Raw genomic sequence first — 12,107 nt, 5'->3', positions numbered from 1 at the left:
CTAATTTTCAGTTTTATCTCATCTATAAACTCTTTGATGGACTCGATTTGATCTTAAAAAATCTCAGTAAAATATTTAATAACTCCAAAAATGCATGCCGAAATTTCATTTGACACAATTTAATATATTTAGAATCTCTTGTCCTCCCAATATCATATAGTCATACAAATGCAAATATATTTGCCTTCTTGATCATTCTCTGGATAAAAAATAAATAAAATATATCGCAGTACGGGTTGTAAAATAAATAAACAATGAAGATATAATAAATATAAATAAAAGAGTGAAGGATTAATATTCACTAATATAATTATCTCACTATAATATAAATAATTATATATTTATTAATATATTGCAATTTAAAAAAATTCACAGAAAGAAATAGAAAGAAAGAGAATTTTATATGTTAAAAAGAGAAAGGTAAGTATTTGTTAATATTATTTTTCTGTGTGTTATTAATGGAGGCTTAACCTCCTATTTATACACATATTAGACTTTGATTTTTTAAACTTCATTAAAGCCTTCTTTCATTGAGAAACTCAGCCGCCCAAGTATTAATGGACATCCAACTCATCCCTAATCACAATACTCTCATTAGATTACCATTTAGGATTATGCCTCGTTAAAATCTTACTAAAAAAAATTCAATGGAAAAAAATTTTAGTGAAGAAAAAAGAGTACAATATCCTTTGTGATGGAGACTGTCTCGTTAAAAACCTTGTTAAGAAAAACCAGTTAGGGACAAAACCTGACCAAGAAAAAAATAGTACAATCTCCTCCTTTCTTCAACATTATTTAATGTCTCAAAATCGGCGCATCCCAATCTGATGTACCAATCTTTTAAATGAGGATTTTGGAAGTGACTTTGTAAATAGATCTGCCAGATTATCGCTTGAGCGAATTTGTTGGACATCAATTGTTCCTTGATTTTGAAGATCATGAGTGAAGAAGAATTTGAAAAAAATATGTTTTGTTCTATCACCTTTGATGTATCCACCTTTAAGTTGCACAATGCATGCTGTATTATCTTCAAACAGAACAATTGAAGTTATCTTATGATCAATCAGTCCACATGATGATAGAATATATTGGATCAAACTCCTGAGCCAAAAAACACCGCGACTTGCTTCATGTATCGCTAGTATTTTAGCATGATTAGAAGATGTTGCTGCTATCGTTTGTTTTGTTGACCTCCGTGATATAGCTGTATCACCATAAGTGAATAAATATCCTGTTTGAGATCTTCCTTTGTGTGAATCAGACAAGTATCCTGCATCTGCATAGCCAACTAGTTGTGACTTGGATCCATATGGATAGAACAATTCCATATCAATCGTTCCTTGAAGATATCGAAAATTTTGTTTGATTTCATTCCAATGTCTTCTGGGTGGATATGAACTATACATTGCTAATAAATTCACAGCAAATAATATATCAGGCCGTGTATTATTAGTAAGATACATTAGTGCCACAATAGCACTAAGATGTGATACTTTTGGATCAATAATATCTTCATTTTCTTCTTTAGGACGAAATTAATCATTTTCCACATCCAAAGATCTTACGATCATTAGGGTACTCAATGGATGTGACTTATCCATATAAAATCTCTTCAAAATCTTTTCTGTGTATGTTGTTTGATAAATAAAGATCCCATTTTTTGTATGCTTGATCTGCAGGCCGAGATAAAATTTAGTCTTTCCAAGATCTTTCATCTCAAACTCTTCTTTTAGAACTTTTATAATTGTTGGAATCTCTTCAGGGGTTCTAATGATATTTAAATAATCAACGTACGCAGTAATTATAATAGCAATTATAATGAAGTCAGATGCAGATTTCTTTATGAAAACACATGGTACATATTATCATTCTTGAATATGTTTTTTGCCAGATACTCAATACGACGATTATACCACATTCGTCTAGATTGCTTTAGACCATATAAAGATCTTTGCAATTTGACTAAGTATAACCCCTATGAATATTCATTGGACGATTTAGATATCTTTAATCCTTCAAGGATTTTCATATAAATATCACAATCTAATGATCCGTATAAGTAGGCTGTTACCACATCCATTAAATCCATATGTAGTTTATGGTATGCGGATAAACTGACTAAATAACACAATGTTATTGCATCCACTACAGCGAAATATGTTTCTTCATAATCTATATCGGGCCTTTGTGAAAAATCTTGTGCCACAAGTCGAGCTTTGTAGCGTACAACTTCATTTTACTCATTTCTTTTCTCACAAATACCCATCTGTATCCGACAGGTTTTATATCTTCTGGTGTACGGACTACAGGTCCAAAGACTTCACGTTTTGCAAGTGAGTCTAACTCAGCCTTTATAGCTTCTTCCCATTTCGGCCAATCATTTCTTTGTTGACATTCTTCGACTGTTCTTGGCTTAAGATCCTTTCTTTCATGCATGATATTTAATGTCACATTATATGCAAATATTTCATTGACAATTGTCTTATTTCGGTCCTATTTTTCTCCTGTAAAGACATAATTTATCGAGATCTCGTCATTTTCACAATTTTCAGATACCTAAACGTCTTCTGGCGTCAAAATTATATCAGAATTTTAAACAACTGCAGGTGTTTTTACTATGTCTTTATCTTTTTCAACAGGAATAGTATTTACCTCTTTCTTTTTTTCGAGGATTTTTGTCTTTGGAACCGACAGGCTTACCACGCTTCTGACGTGAATTTATTTCGATGGCTCTTTGTCCGACTAGGACATCAATTCGAATTGGAGCATTTTCAGCTAGTATATAGGATTTACTTATCATTTTCGTATCAGAAAATGCACCAGGCAATTCATTTGCTATTCTTTGTAAATGTATAATCTTTTGAACTTCTAGTTCACATTGCCTTAATCGAGGATTAAAATGTATCAAGAATGATGCATTCCAATTAATTTTCTTTTTAGAAAGCTTATTCTTTCCGTCTAATGTTGGAAAATTTGATTCATCAAAATGATAATCCGCAAATTGGGCTTTAAACATCTCCAATTTGCATCTCAAGATACCTTACTATAGAGGGAAAATTATACCCAACATATATTTCTAATTTTCTTTGGGGTCCCATTTTGGTGCGAGAAGGTGGTGCAATGGGAACATATATTGCATACCCGAATATTCTTAAATGGAAAACATTTGGCTGTTGGCCAAAAGCTAATTGCATAGGAGAGAACTGATGGTAACTTATTGGCCTCAAACAAATAAGTGCTGCGACATGTAAAATAACATGCGTCCAAACCGAGGTTAGGAGATTTGTTCTCATAAGTAAGGGTCTAACAATTAATTGGAAGTGTTTAATAAGTGATTCTGCTAATCCATTTTATGTGTAAATATGAGCTATTGGATGTTCAATGCTTATTCCGTTAGCCATACAATAAGCATTAAAGGCTTGGGAAGTAAATTCACCAACATTATCAAGACGAATCGCTTTTATTGGATTTTCTGGAAATTGTGCTTTTAATCGAATAATTTGAGCAAGTAATCTCGCAAACGCCAGATTGTAAGAAGACAATAAGTACACATGTGACCATCTCGAATATGTGTCTATTAGGACCATAAAATATCTAAAAGATCCAATCTTTACCGGTGATGACCTTGAAATTAACTTTCCTGAGAACATGCAACACAACAAAATTCACTAGATTTAAGAATCTTTTAGTTTTTTAGTGAATGTCCATGTGGGTTGTCAATAATTCTCCGTATCATGGTTGTTCCCAGATGACCCAATCGATCATGCCAAATTATGAATTCAATTGGGCTGGTAAACTTCGAGTTTACGATGGCATGTGATTCAGTTGCACTAATTTTAATATAATATAACCCAGATGAAAGTGAGGGTAACTTTTCTAATATAACATTTTTATTTGAATCATGAGTTGTGATAAATAAATACTCATGATTTCCCTCATTCATTGTTTCAATATGATACCCATTTCGGCGAATATCTTTAAAACTCAACAAGTTTCTTAGAAACTTGGTAGACAATAGTACATTATTTATTATGAATTTTGTTCCTCTGAAAAACAAAATTATAACTCTTCCGGAACCTTCTATCACATTGCATGAGCCAATAATAGTATTAACATATTGTTCTTTTAGTACAAGATGTGTAAAATATATATTACTTTTGAGAATTGTATGCGAACTGGTACTATTTGCAAGACAAACATCTTTATTATATGTCCTTGTCATTTTATGAGTCTCCCTAAAATTTGATCAGAGTCTCGTGCTGATAACGTGTTGTAAAATAAATAAACAAAAAAATATGATATAAAAAAAAAGTATAAATAAAAAAATAAAGTATTGATATTCACTAATATAATTAACTCACTATAATATAAGTAATTATATATTTACTAGTATATTACAATTTAAAGAAATCCACAAAAAAAAAATCAAGAGAATTTTATATGTTAAAGTGAGAGAAAGGGAAGTATTTATTATTGTTATTTCTTTGTGTATTATTAATGAAAGCTTAACCTCCTACTTATACATATATTAGGCTTTAATTTTTCAAATTTCATTAAAGTATTTTTTATTGAAAAACTGAGTCGTCCAAATATTAATGAACATCCAACTCATTCCTTATCACAATAGTAAAAACCTAAGATACACAATAAAAAATAAAAATATCGTAAATTAGTAAAATAATTATAAAAAGTCAACCCACATCTTAAGAATGATTATCGATTATCTTTATCAAGTCTTAAATTCATATGTTTATTTAAAGTTATTTAATTTTTTTTCTAAGATTATCTCAGTTAAAAAAAGGCTTTCTTAAAAATATATAATGATTATCTTTATCAAGTCTTAAATTCATATGTTTATTTAAAGCTATTTAATTTCTTTTCTAAGATTATCTTTATTTAAAAAAAAAAAGCTTTCTCTAAAATTAAAGTAACTTATTAAAAAAAAAGCTTTCTCTAATAATTATCCCATGATCATACAAACTTTACTAACGTCACTTACCATCAAAACCATTAACAGAACGTATATAAACAAATGAATAAGTTACTTAATATTACTTTTTATTAAAAAAAAAATATTACGTACTAATCTCGTTGTTGATAACCCTGGCTATATGAGCAATTCTATCCAAACGATATAGGGTGTGTTTGGTAATCACGTTTGAAGGAAAAAAGCACGTTAGAACTTCTTGAAAGCTTCACTTTTTTGTTTGGCTAATTTTCTTCTTTACAAACGCAGAAGTGCTTTTGTTCCAAAACCAACGTTTACAAGAAGCAATAATTTCTAGCTTCTCCGTTGCACTAACGTGCTTTTAGCTAATACCTTCAATATTTATTTTTCTTTTACCAATTTTATCCTTTATACATATTATTGCATTATTTATAGAATTCTTATTATTCCTCTCTATATGAACTCTTTTTTATTATTTTTTATCAATTTTTTATTTGACATTATATATTTTTATAGTTATAATTTTTGTGTATTATATTTATTATTATCTTTTTATAATAGAATTTATTAATTCCATTAGATAATAATAATAATAGTTAAAAATTATAATATACTAAAAAAGAGTACTAAGAGTATTAAAAATATACTATATAAAAAATATATAAGAAAAAAATATAAAAAAAAATTAAACATGTATAAAAAAATAATATTATAATTTAATGTCATGTCCTTTTAAGTAATTATCTATCTAAAAGTGATTTTAACTAATATTATCCAAACAAAATTTATTTTATCAAAATCAATTTTGGTAAAGAGTTGCCAAACATAAATCATGTTGACACAAACTTACTTCTATCCAAAATCAATTCTATAAAATCACTTTTATTCAAACTCTAGTTTGACCAACCACAATCCAAACACACACATAGTCTGTTCGGATTATCTCCTATGGGCTGAATATCCTGCTCGAACTTTTGTTGAAGCGAATATGGGTTGTTTTATCTGGGATTTGGTGGAGTATAATAATGGAAAAATGGTTTAAATAAGGTTGGTTCGAACTCTTTTTATAGCCAAAGCAAGTGTAATTCGAAACAGCCCAATTCGAATTACTACTAGAGTCAAAAATGAGTAATTCGAATTACTTAGGAACGCGTGCTTGAGTGTAATTCGAAGAATCAGGTTGATTTGAATTAGTGGGTGTGTGCGTGCGTGTGTGTAATTTGAATCGGTATGATTCAACTTATTCGAATTTTTGAATTAGGTTGATTCGAACTATATCATGAACCAATTTTTTATTTTGGCTGTAATTTTTTACTCTCCTTGACTTATTTAAGTGATTTGCCCTAAATTATATTCAACTTGTTAAATTTTAAAACACTATGCATCAAACAAAGTTACTAACTAATTTTAATTATTATTCAATAAATCTCAACTTTACTAATATATTTTTAATACTTCAATCATTCCAATTAATCTGATTAACTCAATAATCATTAAAAATTATTAAAAATGAATTAAATCAAACTTCAATAAAAGAATCAAACCTCCGGCGAGCAGATTTGGCTGCATTTCTCGGCAATTCAGGGACGTCTCCGGCAAGCAGAGACATACGGTTCCAGCAGTAGCAGCGTGGCCTCAGTTAGCTCCAGTGGCGGCGACGGTGAGCTCCAACGGTGGTAGTTCCGGTGAACATGGGAGACGCAGATCGCGGCAGTGGCGGAGCAGAGCAGGAGAAGCAACGACAGCAGCTCCGACGGACGTCCTTCGGCGAGCTCTCCCTCCCTTAGAACCAAATGGCGGCCGCGACGGAGCTGGGCAGCGGCAGAGGCTCCAATCGGCCGGAGCAGCTCCCATCCTCCTCCGTCGCAGTCCTCTTCTCCCCGGCGTCTCTCTGTCTCTCTTGCACCCTCCTCCTTCTTCCCCTGTTCATCGTTCCCTCTGATTCTCTCTCGCGTTCTCTTCTTTCTTTTCTTTTGGCAGTGCGTGAGTGAGTAGCGAAGTGAGGTGTTTGTGGGTATTAGATCTGTGTGGATGGATAACTTTGGGGATTTAGGGTTAGGGGCACAATAAGCTTAGAAATGATTAATTATTAAATATGCCATTAATTATCCAAAAATGCTAGTGAGTTACAAAATTTATTGTTTTTAATCTGCAGTTATTTAATAATATTTAAAAAATTAGACCGATGATTAAATTAGATATGCTGATAAAACAGAAATATGATATTTTATATATTTTAAGTAAAAAATTTATATATAATTATTTTTATGTGAAATTAATAATTAAAAATTATTAAATAATAATTTTGTTAAATATATTAAATTATTTAATAATTATCAGCTATTAAGTTTATATGAAAGTAATTTTATATGAGTTTTCATCATATATTTATTGTATTATCTTATTGTCGTTACACGTCTTTTTATGATAAGTGTAGTAATGTATATGAATTTAGAGATTTTTTTTTCAAGAGCGAATAAAAATGAAAGATTTTAATTAAATTTTTGAAAAAAATATATTATATATATCATATTTTATTTTTTATTGTCAAAAAAGTTAATATTTAATTTTTATTGAAAAACACTTTTTAGCATGTGCGTGTTACCCATGAATCTAAAGTAGTTAAGTTAGTTAGTAATGCTACAATTGATATTGGTGAGTTGAGTGGCTTTTTTATAAAGAATGCAAAGAAATTAATTTTTATCAGTTAATTAATGTCAGATAATTTTTTTAAAATTATTTTATTTATTTTAAATTTTAAATCTTAAAAATAAAAAAATTTAGAATTAAAAAATATAATATTAGCTAGCTAAAAGTTAATTTTTTATACTGTCTTCTCTTGGTATATAAAATCTATTAATTAGTTCTCTCTTATCTCTATTATATATAATAAAAAGTTATTATATAATAATATACAATTTGGATATTTGTATTGGATTGGTTTAAAAAATTAAATAAAAAAAATCCAATATAATACAATTTATTGTGATTTTGGTCGCCTTTTAATTTGGATTGATGGAATTAGATAGGATTTAAGATAATTGTGCTATTTATCACTATATATGGTTGAAGAATAAATTCCTTACACCATTCACATCATATCAGTTAATATGCCTTAGTTAATTATTGCTTAATAGGATAATTTGTTTAATAAAGTCGAGCATATTATAATTATTTTTGTAAATAAGTAGAAAGAATGTTCAAATATTATATAGTTATATAATTTAACCAATAACATTTAAAATAACACTATTCATACATTAAATACTTTTGAGACAAATATATATATAAAATACAATTATTATTATTAATTAATTATATTTTTATATTATTTCTAATTAATAAAAAATTAAAGAAAATACGCATTGATTGTTAAAAAATATTAATGTCAATATAATATCTATTATAAAGAATGTATGCCTAAGCATATTCAACTATTTATTAGGGTAAAATTGTAAACTATGGAGAAAAAAATTAGGGTAAAATTATAAACACAAACCGAATGAAAACACTTTATTGATTATATATATTACACACTGTACTGCAACAACTCATAATAAGTGTGGTACTGCATTTTATTACAATGTATGAAGGCTTAACTCTTAAAGAAATAAACAAATATTGCACTCATAATTTCTAACATTATTAAAACTTAATTAAAGACAAGACAAGAAAAGTAAACAATAATTATATGCATGATCAGTCCCAGACTCCACTTAATTACCACTTGAGCTTTGATGGGAAATACTGCAAAGAAAGAAAACAAAATAACAAAATGATTTTACTAATATATATGGACTGAAATATAGTAAGATACAGAAAAAAATAAAATAAAATAAATTATTATATTACGTACCTTCTCAATAAGAGATAAGTAGTATGGCTTAACTTTTTCAACATCGATTAAAACATTGCTCTTGCTGTACAGATCATATTTGCTGCGTAATAGAATAATGTAATAATTATAACCAGTTATAAGATATAAAATCATATATACAAGTCTATTTCCTAAAAATAATTAGAAACTAAAGTAATAATAATAAAAAGAAAATTATATATAGCTCACTGGAATATGTCAAGCCACTTCAAATTTTCAACATCCTCTTCACGGTACAAGTGTTTATATGCCCCAGTTTGGAATAAAGCTGTCAGATAGATTATTACATATACAAAATTATTAAATTAAAGTCGTATTTTTTTATTTATTATTTTTAAGAAGATATGTTAAATAATTCTTACGATGAAAGGAGTGATAGCGGATAATGAACAATGCCACAGGAGGTAAGTTGTTGCTATTTCCCTTAGCAACCTACACAAATAATTAATATTATTGCTATAATTATTAGATATTATTGAATCAATTAACATATATATGATGCAAATGTAACAAAATTAAATATTTTACAAATTTGAAGAGATGTTTAGTTTTTTATTTTTTTAATTCATGCATATTTAATTTGTTGGACTCATCATCATCACTCACCAAATACATGTATTCATCATGTCCCCAAGACATGATAACATTGTCTAATCCACATCCTTCGGTATAAATCCCATTTTTAGTGTTATAAGCAGGGTTGCTGTTATCTGGGTTGTTCTTAAAATACTGCATATGGAGAAGAAAATATTGTGAGCTGACTAATAATATTGTTTTTAATAATTTTCTTGTGTGTTGAGAAAATTAAATAAGATTATTATACCTTGTGGTGAGTGTTTGCTTCATCAAAAGCACAGCCAAGAGGAAATGAATCTCCTGCAATAATAAATATCATTTTTTTTTGTGTTAGTAAATTGTTCGTTAAAGTCTATTATTGGGTCCTTTTTTCAGGGAATTAAAAAAAAAAGTATTTGAATGAGTTTTTATGTATGTTTAGGTGTAATATTGTAAAGTGTTATTTTATATTAGAAAGTAGTTAATTAAAGGAACAATACTCACCAACTACAGCCCATTGAGGAAGTCCACCAAAATTTGGAAGGAGAAGAACCTTTCCAAGATCTATAATTAAACCAACAAATTAAGAGTAAGTTAATGATTTTTCAGATGAAATTTTAATGTTATTTTATTTTATTTATCATCATTCACTTCAAAAATTGAACAATATTAAAAGACTAACAAATTTTATTATTTTTTATTAATATTTGACCAACAAAAATATTTTTATATTAAATTTTTTATTATAATATTAAATTTTAAATTCTAATAGTATAAAAAAAATGTTAACTCAAAATATTGACCAATATTAATAAAATGTGTCGACTCCTAATTACTTTTATTTAAAATTTGATACATTAAATTAATAATGACATATATACTAAATTTGTACTATAACACAATAAAATGTAGCATGATAAGCATTATATATAAGTCATACATGTGCGTTAAGAATAATACCATGAATAAGAGCAGTCAAATGCAGCCAATCTTCATTTGGATAGTCTTTTCTAGCAGCTTCAGCAGATTGAAAAGCATGTTGAATTTGAGATTCTTCTAAATCAGGATCACTTGCATCAACGATTCCTTCAAGAAGTTCACAACACTCCCATATGCCCATTTCCGCCTTATTCAACTTCCCATACTCTGCTCTCATCTTCTTGGCCTATAATAATTAATTAAAAAGGTTGGATATATCATGCATGTGTGAGAAGTCATATATATGTCTTAACAATTATATCCTTTTGACAACGATGGGAAGAAGACTAATGGCTGACTTACAAATTCATAAGTTTGGTTGGTGTGTTGTAATTTGTAGAATTCCTCCACAGACTTTTGCCTTGCGCTTTCACCATGATAGTTTCTGTTTTTGTAGAACACGAAGAGAGAAATAATAAATAAATACATAAATAAAATATTATGTTTAACTGTAATTGATTATTAGAATTGTCAAAATGGGTTGATTTAGTCAATTTAAACTTGGTCCATTTAAACTCGTGGGTTATATTCATTTTTGTTCAATTACATGCTTCATATTTTAGGTTTGGATTGTTTATGAATATAGCGGATTATATATGAGCTAGTCGGATTTTTTTTTGGGAAAAAAAAATTGGACTCAAAAGTAAAAAAATAATTGACAAAAAATAACTATTTTGGAAAAAAAAATTATAAATATATTTTTTTTATATTGGATTAACTTGTGTTAAGTTGTTTTTAGTGGGTTGATCAAATTTTTGCGTCACATTAGAACCGAAATTGAAAATCAACTGCAGTTATTTAAAAATGCAAAATAATTTAAACGACCGTTATTTTTTAGATTAATCGACTAATTCATTTAAAAGTAAAAATTCATTCGTTTAAGTTGAATGACCAGACTTACATTGACGAATTTTGTCATTTTAATGGCCCTAATTGCAATGCACATATAATATAACACATTTTTATATATTCTTCCTAGTTTTTATATATAATAGATATAAAAAAAATAAGTGAAATAAATATGAAAAGACTTAATATGGAAACCTAAAAGAGCGGCCATAAGAGTTGATTTGAGGGGCTTTGAATCCATCTTCTGAGAGGGGCTTAGGCAACGGAAATCCACCATCTAAGACCAACTCATTTCTCATTTCCTCATCTGCCATTGTTGATAGCTCTGGTTGCTCAATGAGGATAGTCATATTTTCTTTGTGTTTGGGAATATAATAATAAGAAAAGCCAAAAAACAATGAAGCAATGAAATTAATAAATAATCAAATCTCTATGAAATGTTTGTGACAATGCAAGATATGTAATCGGAGAGGGGATATATATAGCCACTCTGGTTCCTCAATCATCCAAATAAAACAGTTATTCCGTACGTTTCAACTTTCAACTACATGTGTTTTGAGTTTTAAGTTTTAAAAATGTTTACATAAATAAATTATAATTATTATATATTCTTTTTTATTTTACGTACATTATTAATATGTATGTGAGTATTGTCTTAAATATTATCTTAATTCAGTTGGACCTAAACAATTGAAAATATCTTTAAAAATAATATATATTTTTTTATTAGTTTAAATTTGTGAGAGAAGTAATCTTATGATAAGTTATCATAAAGTTTAGATTTTAATTTTTGTTGAATCTAAAAAATTAAAATATATAAAATAAATAATAAATAAAAAAGAAATGTCTATACAAAATTTAAGTAAATCTAAAAAAAATATTTTTGTATGAGGAGATATG

General features: G+C 28.1%; 1 protein-coding gene across 1 annotated transcript; it reads right to left on the bottom strand.

Annotated features, from left to right (window-relative positions):
• Window positions 1-8,439: 8,439 nt before the first annotated feature.
• On the bottom strand, window positions 8,440-11,645 carry LOC130982023 (inositol oxygenase 2-like). The gene is made up of 10 exons (XM_057905840.1): window positions 11,403-11,645; window positions 10,662-10,743; window positions 10,341-10,545; window positions 9,885-9,944; window positions 9,649-9,701; window positions 9,432-9,554; window positions 9,188-9,257; window positions 9,015-9,093; window positions 8,805-8,886; window positions 8,440-8,695 (listed from the first exon to the last, which is right to left on the bottom strand). Exons 1-10 carry the CDS (start codon window positions 11,555-11,557, stop codon window positions 8,669-8,671), a joined length of 936 nt encoding a protein of 311 aa, XP_057761823.1. The 5' UTR covers window positions 11,558-11,645; the 3' UTR covers window positions 8,440-8,668.
• Window positions 11,646-12,107: the final 462 nt, after the last annotated feature.

The sequence above is a fragment of the Arachis stenosperma genome, chromosome 5, assembly GCF_014773155.1.
Source record: "Arachis stenosperma cultivar V10309 chromosome 5, arast.V10309.gnm1.PFL2, whole genome shotgun sequence".
Taxonomy (NCBI): Eukaryota; Viridiplantae; Streptophyta; class Magnoliopsida; order Fabales; family Fabaceae; genus Arachis; species Arachis stenosperma.
The sequence above is the reverse complement of the archived record's forward strand: the minus strand, read 5'-3'. Positions and strand labels throughout refer to the sequence as shown.

What these genes read in the sequence shown, in the direction of transcription:
- LOC130982023 (XM_057905840.1), bottom strand. Translation starts at nt 11,557, where the DNA reads ATGACTATCCTCATTGAGCAACCAGAGCTATCAACAATGGCAGATGAG. An exon ending in TCTTATGGCCGCTCTTTTAG is followed by an intron (nt 10,744 to 11,402) that starts GTTTCCATATTA and finishes CTACAAAAACAG; the next exon opens with AAACTATCATGGTGAAAGCG. An exon ending in TCCTCAATGGGCTGTAGTTG is followed by an intron (nt 9,702 to 9,884) that starts GTGAGTATTGTT and finishes TTATTATTGCAG; the next exon opens with GAGATTCATTTCCTCTTGGC.